A 16,748-nucleotide genomic window follows, 5' to 3' on the forward strand; every position below is an offset into this window, starting at 1 on the left:
AGAACTGCAAGGGCAATAACGTTCAAAATGTCCGTCAAAACCATCAGGCAAACGACAATAAATTCAACGTTTTGGCTGCAGTAGCGGAAAATCCGAATATAAGTTTAGGAACGAATCTTCTTCAAATCAGTTTTTTTTCTTCCATTATGTAGGTACTCTGATTCCGGAAAATGATAAACAAATAGTATCTGATGCAGATGCAGCATACATTCTCTACAAAAACATTACCCTAAGATGCCTTTTATTGCCTCGGTTAGTTGAAACAGAATTAAATATGAAATTCATTCGACGTCAAACAACGATAACTTAGATGCGATGCGCTTGTAGTTTGTTAAAAGATTCCAAAGCATCACTGATTTATAAAAATGTAATTTTTTATTTTGTCGATTTCTGCGTTTTTGAAAAATGGAAAATTATAACTAAAAGTATGAACAGATGCAATATTTTTTTCTCTAAAAAAAAACGTATTTAGACTTTTGCTCTAAAATAATTAGGGGAGCTAGTAATTGACTATAAAGAAATTACCATTGAAATCCCTATGCTGCGTCGCGCTAGGCACCACCCTGTATACAGCCTATTGAATTAACCAAACTGAATTGACATGGAGTTAAGAAACTGTTTTCCATAAACTATGTATATGTATATGAAAAAAATGTCGCTAAAGTAAAGTAAACTTTACGTGATTTATTTATAAAAAAATGAGTTATTTGTGTTCACAGGAACTAACACTATTAACGAGAAACTAAATTATAACGGCCTAATATATTCAATTACTTGTACCTACTCAAATATATAACCGGTAAATTTATAACACGAGTGCCAAATTTAATTATTTATCTTTTCAGCATCGAGATTGAGATTAAGACTGAATACAGTTCAATTCGCTTATATTATAGCAAACAATAAACCTTTTCGAAAAATCTAGAAGTCATATCATATTCAGAGGAAGAATAAGTCACCTCCGCTTTCATTCCTATCGCCGATGACGATCCTTTATCGACTTGACGGCGCCTCGACAATGTTCTAGAGCGTTCGCTAGACTACCATGCAATTGTTATATTTAACTTGATTAAAACACACAATCTTGCAAGTATAACCATCACAAAAGAAATCAGTGGGTACTTTCTCTTAGCGAATGAATTACTCAAAATCAATTATTGTTTCAGATTAATATACTCTATTCGACCACTCGGCCAATCAGCTTGGTGATGATTTCAAATTCTAACCAATCAGACGATTTGTTAAATTATTAAAAGCAGCTTCTTTATCAGCGATGAAAAGCTAGGTAGCTTAGCTGTCGCGATTTTGAACTCGAGTTTTTTCCGTTGCAACAAAACTTTCGCGTAAAAATAAAATTACTCTATTAAGTGCTTGTGTATTTGCCCCCGAAAAAAGCCTAAATAAACCATAATATTTAAGCTTATAGCTCTTAAAATAGTATCAGAGTTTTCGCATCAAACTCTGCTTCTTACATGGTTTTGTCCGTTCGTCTGGCCGTCTATTCCTCGTCTAACTCGAGAACGAAAAGAGACGATGCCAAACCTTCGCCAATCGATTTCTATACGAGTGCAAGGATCGGTACTAGTGAATATGAGCGGGATTAAAATCGTGTTTCCGAATACGAGCAGAGTGTCAAAAAATTGTATGCGATTATGTGTATCTTGTTATTAAGGATCCTCAGATCCTTTATAGTTTTGTATTGTCGTCCGTCCGTCCGTCCGTCCGTGTGCGCTCTAACTCTTTTTAAAAGTGGCCGATTGTGTTGAAATTTGGTATACGGGTACGTTGGACATTAAGAACGGGCGCTATTGATTTTCAGGAAGCTGGTTCAACAGGAACAAAAGTTATACGACTTCGAGTGAATCGGGAACAGGAAAAACTGCGAACTCAATATAATAAAAATTCACATATTTCATTCCCTAGGTCATGTATCGAGTTCGGACTTTCGCTAGATTATTCCCTATGACTCTTAGATGTGTAACAATTCAATATAACTCTTCTCTCTGGTCTCGGTCAAAAGTTTTAGAGCAAAATGTACCCAAAATTATTCTTTACACATGAATTTAGAGTTGTAAAAGCTTTCAAACGCATTATCTTGATGCTGAAAGAGTTGATAACATGCACGTTTGATAACCGCATGTGTGTGATTCAAAAATGTTAAATTATTTTTCTGAGGCCACATGGATTTTGATCAAAATATGTCAAAATCGTTAATTATGCACCAAGATCGTTGGGAAAAAGACTACGCGCATTATCTCAATGCCCAAGACATGAGTTTGATGCATTTTTGGCGACCACGTGAATTTTGATCAAAACATGTCAAAATCGTTATTTATGTACCAAGAGCGTTGGGAAAAAGACTACGCGCATTATCTCAATGCCCAAGACATAATTTGATGCATTTTTGGCGACCACGTGGATTTTGATCAAAACATGTCAAAATCGTTATTTATGCACCAAGATCGTTGGGAAAAGACTAGGCGCATTATCTCAATGCCCAAGACATGAATTTGATGCATTTTTGGCGACCACGTGGATTTTGATCAAAACATGTCAAAATCGTTATTTATGCACCAAGACGTTGGGAAAAAGACTACGCGCATTATCTCAATGCCCAAGACATGAATTTGATGCATTTTTGGCGACCACGTGGATTTTGATCAAAACATGTCAAAATCGTTATTTATGCACCAAGATCGTTGGGAAAAAGACTAGGCGCATTATCTCAATGCCCAAGACATGAATTTGATGCATTTTTGGCGACCACGTGGATTTTGATCAAAACATGTCAAAATCGTTATTTATGCACCAAGATCGTTTGGCATTATCTCAATGAACAAATTTGACTAATTTTGCGCATTATCTCAATGCCCAAGACATGAATTTGATGCATTTTTGGCGACCACGTGGATTTTCATCAAAACATGTCAAAATCGTTATTTATGCACCAAGATCATTGGGAAAAAGACTAGGCGCATTATCTCAATGCCCAAGACATGAATTTGATGAATTTTTGGCGAAAACGTGGATTTTGATAAAAACATGTCAAAATCGTTATTTATGCACCAAGATCGTTGGGAAAAAGATCAAGAGCATTATCTCAATGATCTAAACATGAATTTGATCTATTTTTATGGACCACATGGATTTTGTTCAAAACATGTCAAAATCGTTATTTATGCACCAAGATCGTTGGGAAAAAAACCAAGAGCATTATCTCAAAGCCCAAGACATGAATTTGATGCATTTTTGTTAACTATAAAATGTATTTTGTAAGATTAAAATAAATTGTCGTTAAAAGTGATTGTAATACTGAGGATCCTTCGATATTTCGTTGTATCGGTTTATTCATTTACGATTGGGTAAATACAAAAGCGTAGAAGGGACATACAAAATGAGAAAAGGAGGCCTTTGATTCAGAAAGTTTTCTAGTTTTCAAAATGGACAATTTGATCTAAATTTCTAAACACTCTGTATGAACTTTCAGGACGATTGTTCCACATAAGGTAAGGCCTAGGACTTATTTATTAAATACTGAAAATGATGGATCTATCCTGTGTGCCTAGTAAAAGGCAATTAATTTCGTGAAAGATTATCCTTTTAAAATTTCGAATGGTCTTTAAGAGAATGGGGGCGATGTTCCTACTGTACCTACGTATGTATAAACGCTTGGTTTTTGATGGGTCCGATTTATATTAAACGACAACCGGTAAAAAGGTTAAAGACAATTAATTCATGCACTTGTTGGCTGTCAAAACCCACAGGCAAGGCATCGACTCGGCAAAATATCTATGTTATTGAATCTTATGAATTTTTGGGGTGTAATTCACACTATGCGAGCAACGACTCGGCAAGCTACGGCCTTTGCACGCGGTGTTCTTCTGAAACAATATTTGCCGGGCATGTACCGTGCACGTTCCGACAAGTGTGAATACAATCTGTGCAGGTCACCGACTTTAGTTCAGTTTTCATAGTACAAGAAAGGTTGAAGGGTCAGCAAAGGAACACTTTTTCAGCGGAACAAGATGAGATGCTGATTGAATGTGTCCGTGAGAATGATTTCGGTCATAAAAGATACTTTTTATGCATTTTATATACACAAAAACGTATTTTTATTTTTCTGCAATATGTACTTTCTTGTTCTTCATCATCTAATATTAGACCTATTTTAATTAACGTGGAAGTTTCGAACATTTCCACAGTTGAAACTCACGTAGAAACTGCTTACCTGCGGCAAGCGTGTCGCAGTGTGAATTGAACTCAAAAAACTTTGCCCGTGCCGAGTATGTGCCGTGCCGTTGCCGGGCCGGTTCTTTGCACGAAAGTGAGAATCGGCCTTAAGTTTAATTATTCCAGTAAATAAATCAAGGTCTCTGTAATCTCTGTTCCATTCTCCTTTCTTCTACCAAAGAAAAGTCCGCGAGGGCATTCAGATCTTCAAGCCCTGGACGAGCGGCTATTATACAATAAAATAAATAGCACCGGCAATTAATTGACAAAAATCCTTAACAAAAACTATATACCTACCTATCAAAATTTTGAATTCTAAGACTTTGCTTCAGAATTCTTGGATTTTTCTTCGAATTTTTGTCTATGATTTTACTTCACAGTTTTGAGATTTTTCCAAAGCAAGATGTGGCAGGCAAGCGAAATTTAATAGAGAACATTCATTTCCATGTGTACCTAACTAATACGACACAATGCGCAAATGGTTAGTCTTAATGCCAGCAGAGAGTATTTAAATTTTTGCTATCTATTTAACTACGGACCGATATCAAAGTAGCATTAATGTTTTCAAAAATTTTACCTTTCTTACATTTCCTGCCAATGGTGTTGTAATAAGGTTGTCAGAATATGCCTGTGCACTTATTTCTCCAGACGTCATTGGCGAAACCCGTTTGTGAGAAGATATTAAGAAATGACTATCCGCAATGTATCCAACCCCATCATCGGAAGCATCTTGATCCATACTTATAATACAATTATAAACAAGAACTATTAGAAAGTATGCCGATCAAAACGTGTCTAAATCTCAAGCTAAACTGAGATGTTCGATCGAGATTACCCTCCAGTTTGTTTATTTTAATATACGTTTACGTCCTCTTTTGTTGGGAGTTCAAAGAGGAAGACTTAGAAATTTAATTAGAAGTAGCGAAAGTGAAAAGTATTGTATGACTTCAAAAGATTGTCGTAACTGATGACATGTTTGATACACACAAACGACAGCTTAAGTTTCAATAATGAAGACTCATACTTCCTCACTATAACCAAACAGTATTAAAAGTCTTTATTTTATTTTTTTTAATCAATTATCTTCATAACCAAGAAACCACTTCGCTGAAAGTCTGAATTGCCGCAAAGTAGGGCTATCTAGGAAGAGCTTATCAACAGGAACGCAATTCCTACGGCCAGCGACATAAATTGGTACAAATCTAGGTACCTTCCACTCTGACTCTGACTCGACAACGACATTTTCACGAACCGGAACGCAAGAATCGGCACCCCAGCAGGGGTTTGAGAAGAGGGGAGGGGGGCACAGTAAATATACAATAGTACGGACATAAAAACAATGATAAAACCGTTGAGTGAAATGATAAAACGTAACAGTGGTTACTGCTAGGTTCCGTGAGCTGATACGATCACGAGGGCATTACCGCATTATATTATGTAGGATTCTGTGAAACTTCTGTGTTGCGGGCGGAAAAGACCTTACCCTACAAAAGGGAACGATGTACAAAATTTTCCACGAAACGAAACGATATATTGTAATATTTGTTACCAACCGGAACTTCCGAGCCCTGACTAAACTATGTCTATTAGTGGTGGAAAAGAGGGTGTCAAAATCAAGTCCTATATGGCACCAAACTTTGGTTATGACAGTCGACATACATTGTTTAGTCGCCTCTTACGACACGCTATGGTTTCTGCGGTAGGTTTATATTATTCCATTCCATATTCTATCTATGATGTTTCTTTTTTATTTCGTTCTTGTTGATTTATTGCATTTGATAGGTAGCTGATTTTTATGGTACGATATTTGAGATGATTGAGTTGTATATTTTTCTTTTTTGCATTTTATTGTTCTCCTAGTTGATTTATTTCGTGTATTTGTGTGGGTTATGCCAAAATTTTTGTCCATAAAAGGTTTTGCTGGTATCGCTTTGTTGTATGCGTAATGTACAGGGGGCCCATTATGTATGGAATATAGTACCTATATCTTGGTAAATATCGACTGTATACAACATTTAGTTGTTTAACATTTTATTTCCGATAATACGGCAGCAATCCATTGTTTTTATTTCGAAAACAAATGCGTAACGAAAAACAATTGCATTTTAAACCAGAAGAGACTGCAGAAGAGAAATATCAAAAACAATTCTTAAAGGAATAAGTGTAGAATGAAATGTTTATATGATAAGTAAATGGAATCAATGCAGAAGTCATTTTTACGATGAAATAGAAAGTTAGTCAGTTAGTAAAACAGTAAAAGGCAGTCAATTATTATGATCCACAAATCTTCAAATACGGAATATGAAGAGAGGAATTTTGCAATTCAAGGTTAGACTAACACAATCATATATATTTATCCTTTTAAGAATGGAGAACTATAAGTACCTATCTACACACAACACTGCAATAAGTCGCCCGTTTCTCAAATGAAACGAAAAAAAAACCACTCGGAAAAAGAATTGAAACAAAGGATAAAGTTCTGGAAGACGATCAGATTTAAGATAAAACAGATCCGAAGTCTACACAAAATGAGTGCAGCCCATGATGCTTCTATTCTTTGTACATATCATGCAGCCAAATGGAAAGACTTAGAGAGAAAGGGACAGAAATTAAAAATTATCTTGCGTGTTCTACCAGCACTAGATTGTTAGTCCATTTAGGGATCATCTTAAATTTTTGATTTGATAAGTAGCGTAAGAAAACGCAACGCAAAACAGAAAAAACTTTCTAGTTCCGTGTCGTTGAAATTAATCGGATTTATGGCTCAGTGTTAAGAGCATTGGGTTATAAATCCGGAAGTCGGGTGTTCGAACCTGGGTTGAGGTGAATTTTTCATCTGTGGCGGAGATGGAAATTACCTTAGACCAGTTCCGAGCATTCTACCGGCTACTCCGAATTAGGTTTTCCTGCAGTTTTCCTAATTCGTAAGGTAAATACCGGAGTAGTATAGACAATCTTAAGACCTTCTGCAGAGGCATCTCTAAATAGCATTATGCGGATCACTCTGTAATTGGGCGCATGCCTGTTGAGGGCCCAAAAAACAAGAGAGGGATAATAAAATCTGGCGAGAATTTTGCAATAAAATAATAAAAAGGAACACCATCAGAAGACCAATAAATACTAAATTAATAATGTCCATCATATGTGACCATTTTTACCACCACGTTAGTAAGGAAAAGGTATTGCATTGGGGTAAAAAATACCCCCCCCCCTCCACCGCCCCTACTTTTTTTGATGGAAATACACGCTTTTTTTATGGCGGTCGGCGGTGTGAATTATATATGAGCTCCACATCCAATTGCCTAAGTTTTCGTTCCAAGGACGCCGCCAATTTTGTAAAGACGTTTGTATATTTGTCACCAAACATACATATTGTTCTGTGAAATTAATGCTAACATTTCCTTCAACTATTCGGTTATATCCGACTTTTTATCTGTGTGGTCTCTAAACTCAAAATGTTACCTTGCACGCCCTCCGGTGGTAAAAATAAAGGACTAAGACAGGAAACAATGTTGTAGTCGTGGTTTGAAGCATTGCAGTTTGTGTTTTTTTTTCAAATCCATCACCACACGCACTATTTATGGAAACTGTCTTGTAAGAACGGAACACTTGTGGTTGTCCGAGACATATACCGTGTGTCCCAAGTTACAGGCACCATGACCCAGTGCCGTGCGAAGGTTAACGCGCCCCCGGGGCGGAAAATAATTTTGGCGCCGCTCCAAATATAAAATTATGAGGTTGGGCAAGGAAAGACTTTATAATAATAAACGTAATTTTTTATTTTCCATAATAAATCTATTATTATGTAGGTACAATGCTTATATAATTCGAGGTAAATCTTTCACTCACGCCTTTTACGGTCCCGGGCCCCCTTCCCACAGGCCTGCCAAACAGAAATAATGTATTTTTCACAAAGGATCCAAGAGGCCTATTTGATATGTATTTGAAGTTAGCGTTCAACATACGTTATTGCGCTTGTCTGATGCTAGAAAGAGATTCGAGTAGTACATTGATCGCTAATTTTAAAAGCCTCCGATCCTTCACGAAAAAATACATTGAAGTTTTCCTATGGTGGGTTCTACCTGGGACACACTGTATATCACAAAAACAGTACGTTTGGTCATTTTATGTGACAGGTGTCAAATTTTGCCTTATTTTTGAGTGGGGTGGGGTTCAACCAAGGCTTCCCAACCCAGTATACATTTACAAATATCCATGCCTGAACCCATATTCGAACCAGGGACCTCTGGCACCACAGTCCAGGTATAACTGAACCGCTTCACACTGACCGATATGTATTTAAACATTCAATTGTGCAAATGTGTTTAAAGCGAAAAGCAACAAAACATGACTGAAAAATTTATTTTCTTAGAAAATGTTCACTATACAAAATACATCAATTGTTTATGCTCCTACCATTTCTTCTTTTCCGCTAAAAGTGTAAGGATTCAAAAGAAAGATGTTGTGAATTGGTGCTTCTTTATGAGACACAGCTTTGATAACCTCCTGGGCGACAACACCTCCGACAATTGAACAGATTGGTGTAATTTCACCAAACACCAAATTGAGAACGTCTGCTTTAAAGTTTTCCTCCTTAATTTGATAGTCTTGTAAATATTCATTGCGTATTGCTTTCATCTGTGCGAGATCGTCATCTTTACTACTAACCGATGGGTTTCTACCGTTTTTGTCACGAAATTGTATTAGCACTAAAAGGCAAAGTTTATATTGATGAAACCCACATAACACTCACATTTCATCAAGTAATAAAGCTGTAGTCCACGTTTACGTCTTCCTTTAGCAGAAGAATCTGCATTTAGCAAGGCATCGTTAATACTCGGGTAATTCAATTTCGCCTGTATCTTTTCCGTTATAACTTCACTTGAAGTGGAGGCTTTTCCGTCATGGGCACGTTTTCTGTTCGGTAATCGAATTTGGTCTCTACAACACAAGGTTGCATCATCGAATAAAAGAAAATAAGAATAGCCTACACATAATACTCGTGCATTTGGAAATCAGAGAGAGAATAGCCAAACATTCCAAATACATCGCCACAAATGAACTGAACGTTGAAGTCTCTGCAAATAGAATCTATTTCGATAAGCTGCTTAGTGGTTAAGCCGGTCGCAACAATTATGGTAAAGTCTTTGTAAAATGCACTAGTCTTCTCGCTTAAAGGTGATGTATCAGTTGTAATTTTTACTAGGGGATTCAAAGCTTGCGCTTTGGATAATACTGCTTCAGCAATCTGCAAATGGAAAACAACTGAACTAACTAAAATAATTCAAAGCACACCTTTACCTTTTGCCCAATACTGTCTCTGTTTAAGAGAAAGTTTTGTAGTAACTCGTTTTCGGTGACCACTCCTTCGTCTAAGATGGTAAGTGAATTGATGCCAGACAGTAGGATGTTCTTGGCTATTTCCGATCCTAAGCCTCTTATTCCAATCAAAAGCACATTGGCGGCCCTTAATCTAAGAAGAAGGAGGTTAATTGTTTTACATGTTAACATCATTGATTACCGTGATTGAGATTCGATACCCCACAAACGGATTTGTCGGTCATATAATTCTGCTTCTGCTGCTGATAGTTCTTTTTCAGACATTTTTTAGAATATATATCCAAAATGAATAAAATAACAATTATCCAAAACAAATTTGTACCGGCTTTCTGCTAGCGTCAAAAAATGGCGTCAAATTTATAGGAGTTGCCGGTGTTGCAGTTTTTTTTACATTTCACTGTTGCCGCGTGTAGCGAGTACAAGTGAACTACCAAAGACGTAAATATCTACACATACGAGTAAAAATAAAAGAAGAGAACCTGCATTAAAAGGGGTCGAGACGGAAATAGCCAAAAAGGAAGTTATAAGAGTGGGGAGAAACGCGTCATTATTGCCAGTGGTGTTGTTGTGTCCGGGGTTCCACTGCTCCTACCCGGTGCAGTTGCCTCCGAGGTTCGAATAATACACTGCGGTGGTTCAACAGGAAATGTTATCGCACAAATTAACAGAATTGACAACGACGTATATTTTTATGTAATTCAAATTCAAAATTATTTATCACGTTACTAACTCTACCGTAACTTAGTAACTGCTACAAAATACAACAGGTGTAATAAAACAAAACTGAGATCGTCTCTTCTGATTTATGATAAGTCAAGTCGACATAACTGACCAGCGCAAAGGAAGTAATATGATGACGACTTCCGTCGCGTGTTATTCTATTTCCCACCACCGTTATATTCTCTCCTCTTATTTTACTCGTAGATCTACACTCTACCATTGATTATACACAGCAAATATATCATACTACCATATATATAATGCATACTACACTAGATAGCCAGCGTATATGCAAGAGTTGTTTCGCATTTAAGTAGTTCCATAAAAATATTATAGGGGGCTTTCAAAGTTAAGAACGTAACTGATTCATCCGAAGCAGTCTTCTTACGAGTTCGAATCATATTATAAATACACAGAATGGTTATTGCCTAAACATGAGACACATTAACATGACCTACTGAACATTCCTCACGTTCATTATGATAAAATTACATGTGTACGTGGGCGTCATTCAGGAAAAGATAGGTTCTGTTACAGATAAACATAATTGGAAAGGTTTTACACATTCCCTTTGTATTTTTTTAACCAACGCCAAGCCAACCAATACATTTTTCAGATTTTTCGGTTTAAATTAATCTTCAAATACCTATATATACTCAGGCATATTTACATTGCAACAGTAAATTTATCTCATTTAGATTTTTTGTAATTAAGCGTTTTGTGATTGCAGTAAACGAGATCCCGCTTAGTCTCCTACATAGTAAAATTGTGCTGAGTTAAAGCGAGTCGGAACTTACTGAAATCGATCTCATTGATCAGACTGGAAGGGGGGAGGGGGGATGGTTGATTTTACCTTTCAAGGTATTCTAATTAAAGATCTCAACGAACGGAACTGTTTTTTACCTCTATCTTTAGGTGGAAAGCAGTTCCTTTGGTTGAGACCTTTAATTAGAATACCTGGGGAGGAGAGGGCGTTTTAGGAATTGACTTTATTTTTCATAGTACCTACTCTAATGAAAGGCCCGAGAGATTGTAAGTCGCCCGAGCGTTAAATGTCGAGTAATGCGTGAGGTGCATATACACATATATTTGACAGGACGTTTGAGGACATAATGGGATGACAATCCACTATGCTCTCTAATTAAACCCTTGGATGTCATAGACTACTTTATATGTATATCTCATATGACAGATATAATTGGCATACAATACGCAAATTAAAAATAATTAACTATGAAATCCTCGTCGCTTCTGGTTATACACCGGAGTCAGGCTGCTATATAGGCTTTGCAGAGTAAGTTTAGCGTGAGAACAAGAGGTAAAGTATAGGAATAGAGCGGAAGGATGTTAAGGGATACTGTTAAGGGTGTTGAGAGAGAAAAGATATGTAGTGTGAATCAATTAGGTTTCGATTGCGCCTTAGTAGAAAAATGTATAAGCAACCAACAATACTCAATCATTTCAACTTTCAGATGTAGATTCTAAAAAAAATGTCATATACACACATTCTTTGTGTAAAAATTTAATAACTTTTTGCTATTCTGGAAGTTCTAGCGCAAAGGTGAAGGTGGATAAGGTTTAGAGTGAATGTGGCCCAGTTTATTATTTTATTTATTTTTGCTTATATTTTTGAGTGAGAGCCTCGAAGATTTAAGTATTTGTGCAGCGCAAAGTAGTTTACGTTTTTATATATATAATCGATTTGTACGGACGATTCGTTGTCGATGAAAATTTTACTTTTTAGCTAGCGTAAATGAAATTATTGATTATTATTGAGTGTGAATTACGGGTTTAGTATTCGACGTACCTCATTTGTGTCAAACGTTAGGCATGGCTATCGCAGTATTTATTTGCCGCGTTAACTTTTGATTACAAACTGGTTTTTATAATCGAATCGTAATTACTAGATTTGTTTGAACAATCATTTAACATCTACTAATCGTTGATGTTTCCTTTAACATCCAAGATAGTAGGTTCAGTTTATAAGATTGTTGGCACATGCACCCCAAAATGTTCACACAATAAAGAAGTGACAAACTGTAATGATCTGACAGAGTCGGATGGTTGTGTTGTTTGGGGCTGTGGTCAAGTTGGACGGCTTGACATAACAAATGGAAATTGTGGTCATGTTCGGTGTTCAAAATAATACACAAAATTTTATTTCTTTAGCTCAATCATCAAGTACTATAATGTTTAAATAATAACATATTTATGTCACAATTTGTACAAACAAATTTAATAAACGACAAACTAATGCTAAAACACATTAGTTAAGTATACATACGGATCCAAACGTATTTGTCAAAATTTAATAGAAGTTTTATATTAGGATTACGAGGCTGTGTATGTAGCTCAGTACTGACAGAAAGGCTTAACTGATGGAAATACTGTTAACTTTAGATAAATCTGTATCGCGATCACTTTCTCCCTCATTAAGTTTCCTTCTAAATTTATTATCTAGTCTAGCATCTCCAGCGAAATGATCAGAAATTTCCTGTAAGCTTCTTCCTTCCGTTTCAGGAAGTATAAAGTACAATACCAAGCACCCTACAAAACTTATCGCCGCGTAAAACCAATAAGTTCCCGATATGGTCATGGACTTGATCATATCTAAGAATAATTTATTGGCCAAAAACCCAAACAAGTAAGAAACCGCGCTAGAGATTCCACAACCTGTCGCTCTGGTGTTGTGCGAGTATATTTCCCCAATTAAAATCCACGGCAATGGTTTCAGTCCGCAATGGTGCACAAAGGCTAGGATAATTAAAAATACCAAAGGAACCCAATTGTGAGAGTCAATAGTTGGTGTTGCGGACGCGTTTGCAGCGTCGTTTAATTGTAGATAACGAATATCGTTGGTGTAAGCGTACGTTCCAACAACAATTCCGCATATTCCAACCGCACATATCGAGACAAAAGCCATGACTCGCTTCCCGCACAGCCTTACGAAGAAAACGCAAACAAGGCAACCGATAAATTCGACAAGTCCGAGAAGAATTGTCGCATGATACTTGTCCATTGGAGAGTTTAGTGTCCCAAAAATTTTAACAGCGTACGTTTGCAATGTCCAAGAACCAGTAAAATTAGCTAAAAAGTATATGAAGGACACCATCGCGAGCGGCCATAGAAAACTTTTCTTGATGAAATTTTTCGAGTTCGCCAGTTTTTCTTTGAAGAACGACGTCGGCTGGTCAACAAACGATTTGGTGTTCACATCTGAAACGCTTCCGTCAAACGCTTCATTTATAGCTCCAGTTTTCCTGGAAACGCGATGACTTAAGCACATCGCGTCGAATTCCTCCTTCACGGCGTCAAATGTAGTCCACCCTCTTAGCCAGGCTAGACTTTTTTGAGCTTGCTGTATTTTGTTGCGCATGATCAGCCAGTGCGGACTTTCGGGCATAAAACACAACAGAATGAACGATAAGACCGGCGGCGCGACGGAAATTAACGCTACGGTACGCCAGTGTAGCACGCTTCCAATTACGAATTCCAGCAATATTCCGAAAGTCAGCGATAAGGTGCTCGATACGGAAAGCATCCCTCTTAGACGAGGCGTCGTAATTTCTGCGACGTAGGATAATACCTGTAGACGATTTTATTTCGAGTTTCGACCTCAGTTTAGGGTTCTTGAGTATTACTTACCGGCGCTTCGACAAGACCACCGCAAAGTCCTGTTATTGATAGAGCCAAGTAAACGTGCCACACTTCTTTCGCAAAGTTGAATGTTAACCAAGACGCTGCCAGAGGAAAGCATATCACTTGCATTGAACGTCGCCTGCCTACGGGTGTTGTTAAAACTCCAGAAAGTAGGCAACCGATTGGTACACACATTAGGTTGATTGATCCTGGAAATGATACGAATTAATAGTTATACAGTACTTGACTATGAAATTTAATTTAAGTATAAAGTCTAAGTGCTTCTGGGCACTTGGGGCTTAAGTACAAATTTATTAGAAAGTTTTCGCCAGCTTAAAAGAAAAAAGTACTTAATATTTGATACTGAAGTACAATGTGACGCATTTTTGCTTGTACTTAAATAGTGCTTATACTACCTACTGAGTAAACCATGAACTAGCATAGGTTTGAAGAGTCTGAGATCAGCCACAAAATTCTCATAAAATAATGGACAAATATCCTGGAGAAATTTGTGATTCAATATTTAGAAAACGTATTACACCTAGTATACCGTGTGCTGTTAGGATGTGCGGTGTTTGCTGTGTTACATGGGGAGTTCGTATCGCGCAAAATCATGAAAACGCAACATTGAACAATTTGATGTAGATCTTTTCTGTGTAACACAACAAACACCACGCATCCTGGCAGCACAGGGCATGCTAGATTTCGTAAGTTTTCCAAATATTGAATCAGGATTTTCTTCATTTTTTTGTGTATATCGACCATATTTTATGCGTATTTGATTGTATTGTACTGCAGATTGTTTGTTATTTTCAGACACATTAAAAAATATATCGTGATGACACACACAACGAAAAACATGTGGGGGGTCTATTGACCCTAGTCGGGTACCATAGGTAAAAGTTAAAAATTTTCAAATTTTTTAAGAGTTACAATGAAACTTTTTAATTTAATTTATACAGTTCAAAAATAAGAAAAAGTCATAAAACCACAAACCTATGTTGCCAAAAATAAGGACGATGTATAAATTTAATTCTTAAATGTGGTCAATTGACCCCCCTGAGGATTTTAGTGTGCTTTAAGTTTAAATAACATTCGGTCGGTGGAGATTGATTAAAGCATACAAAATAAAGTACACGCGGAGTCTCGTATTCGAATAATCAAGTGCATCTTTCCTCGGACCCTTTGCATCTCTCGCACCTTCCATAGATCGCTTCTTTGTTAGCGATCACCGATTAACTTGGACCGCCTTTTCCGTATGAATCGCTGCTTAGCATCCACCGCGTTATACAGTCGAGAGGGGAATATTGCCTTTCTGGTTCCCAGATAAGGCCGGCAAGGATTTACTTGGCGACGGCCCTTAAGGGAAACTTCCACCCGGTTCAAGCGACTCCTGAAAATCAGTTGAATCGGATTACAAGCACGGAGATGATGATACTTGGGTTCAAGTCCGATGTATCGACCGAATGCATGAACGCAAAATACCAGTGCTGTATCAAGTACCGTAAAGCCCGCAGAGTTTTAACCCTACAAAGATTACCGACACCAATAACACAGGCGAGTAAGACGGCGAAATGAAACTAGCTATCAAATTAACGGGTTTGGGGAATAATAATGAAACAGGCTCTCTACGAATGCAAACTAAACGGAAATAAATTAAAAGGAATTATGGGTTTCTAATCTGGTATGTAATGATGCTTAGAATATGGTTCTGGTGCTGGTTTCGGGTCGGTAAGAGGTGCAGGAATTAAGCTCTGAACTCTTAACAATCACACTTTTATAGGGCTAAGGTGAAGCACAAAACAGGTGAGGAATTACGAAAGGATTTAATTTCAAAGGATGGGGACGACATCAAGCGACATCTAACGGAGGAATTTTGCAACAGGATGTCTACAAATAAAATTTTGGAGAAGAACACGACACAAATAATATAAGTATAATCAGTGCCCTTAGAAACTTCATTAAACAACAAGTATGGCCAGAGTGGCAAAATAAATACAGTGCGTCAATTTCAAAATTACGGGAAATTAAACCAAATGTAATCATAATATTACAATCTCCATCTACCCGGAAAGCCCAAGTTATAATCAATAAACTAAGAATAGGACATACAAAAATGACTCACGAATATTTGTTTAATGAGTCATGTCATACACCAATTATAGTCATTAAATTATACAAACATATCAGCGCAAATAACACTACGCGGTTATAAAAAAATAAAACAAATTTAGAACAATTAGTATGTACTTAAGCCATGAAAACAAAGACACGAAAAAAGAGCAAAACTGTAAAATTTTTATTTGGAAATTTAGACCACGATGATGCCGAGTATTATGACAAAATTAAACAATTTATTAATAATGAGTAGTGATTAACAAATCTAATAAAAGGCAAGCCGTAGTAATTAAATGGACAACTTCAAATTTCAATGCAACATTAGGACATTGGGATCAACGGAAAAAAATTGATTCAAAACCTGAAAAAAATTGAAGAGGTTTTAAAGGATAAAAATTCACAAATAAATTTATAGATAAGCATATTTGATGTTTAATTTAATATTTATTCATCCTTAATTAATGCAGCGTTAATTGCCAAAAAGGGGCTCATAAAGTCATAACATGGATCACCGGTTTCACGCACCAGTGAAAAAGTTTTATGTAAATTCGTTATTTAAATTTACTAGCGCTTGGCCATCGTACTCTGCAACCTTGTTTGTATAATTTAAAGGCGTTACAACGGACACAAATAAGATTACATGACTAATGGCGCAGATGTAAAAAAGGGTAGGTATGTGCTAATGGTGGTAGGTCATGTTT

General features: G+C 36.8%; 3 protein-coding genes across 13 annotated transcripts in view; 1 reads left to right on the plus strand and 2 right to left on the minus strand.

The window, feature by feature from the left end:
- Nucleotides 1–16,748, plus strand: part of LOC116171404 (facilitated trehalose transporter Tret1-like) — a 49,183-nt gene that overhangs the window by 12,228 nt on the left and 20,207 nt on the right. The gene's annotated exons all lie outside the window — the stretch shown is intronic.
- On the minus strand, nucleotides 8,576–9,936 carry LOC116171410 (SUMO-activating enzyme subunit 1). Its single transcript, XM_031488241.1, has 5 exons — nucleotides 9,752–9,936; nucleotides 9,532–9,703; nucleotides 9,222–9,478; nucleotides 8,984–9,171; nucleotides 8,576–8,939 (listed from the first exon to the last, which is right to left on the minus strand). Exons 1-5 carry the CDS (start codon nucleotides 9,832–9,834, stop codon nucleotides 8,635–8,637), a joined length of 1,005 nt encoding a protein of 334 aa, XP_031344101.1. The 5' UTR covers nucleotides 9,835–9,936; the 3' UTR covers nucleotides 8,576–8,634.
- The window catches only part of LOC116171402 (facilitated trehalose transporter Tret1-like), a 51,299-nt gene continuing 46,992 nt past the window's right edge, over nucleotides 12,442–16,748 (minus strand). For 5 of the 10 annotated variants that reach the window (XM_031488225.1, XM_031488224.1, XM_031488221.1 and 2 more), the window contains 2 exons: nucleotides 13,936–14,138; nucleotides 12,444–13,876 (listed from right to left, as the gene is read on the minus strand). In XM_031488225.1, the coding sequence (XP_031344085.1) occupies nucleotides 12,662–13,876; nucleotides 13,936–14,124 (1,404 nt within the window). In that variant the 5' untranslated portion in view covers nucleotides 14,125–14,138 and the 3' untranslated portion in view covers nucleotides 12,444–12,661. Of the gene's footprint in view, nucleotides 13,877–13,935; nucleotides 14,139–16,748 lie in introns of all 10 variants that reach the window. The other 5 variants (XM_031488218.1, XM_031488219.1, XM_031488226.1 and 2 more) reach the window with 2 other exon arrangements.

The sequence above is a fragment of the Photinus pyralis genome, unplaced genomic scaffold (assembly GCF_008802855.1).
Source record: "Photinus pyralis isolate 1611_PpyrPB1 unplaced genomic scaffold, Ppyr1.3 Ppyr1.4_LG5, whole genome shotgun sequence".
NCBI lineage: Eukaryota > Metazoa > Arthropoda > Insecta > Coleoptera > Lampyridae > Photinus > Photinus pyralis.

Coding starts and splice junctions, on each gene's coding strand:
- LOC116171410 (XM_031488241.1), bottom strand. CDS start 9,834: ATGTCTGAAAAAGAACTATCAGCAGCAGAAGCAGAATTATATGACCGA. Junction 9,479..9,531: donor GAGACAGTATTGGGCAAAAG/GTAAAGGTGTGC, acceptor TTCCATTTGCAG/ATTGCTGAAGCAGTATTATC. Junction 9,172..9,221: donor CAAATGCACGAGTATTATGT/GTAGGCTATTCT, acceptor CTTGTGTTGTAG/AGACCAAATTCGATTACCGA.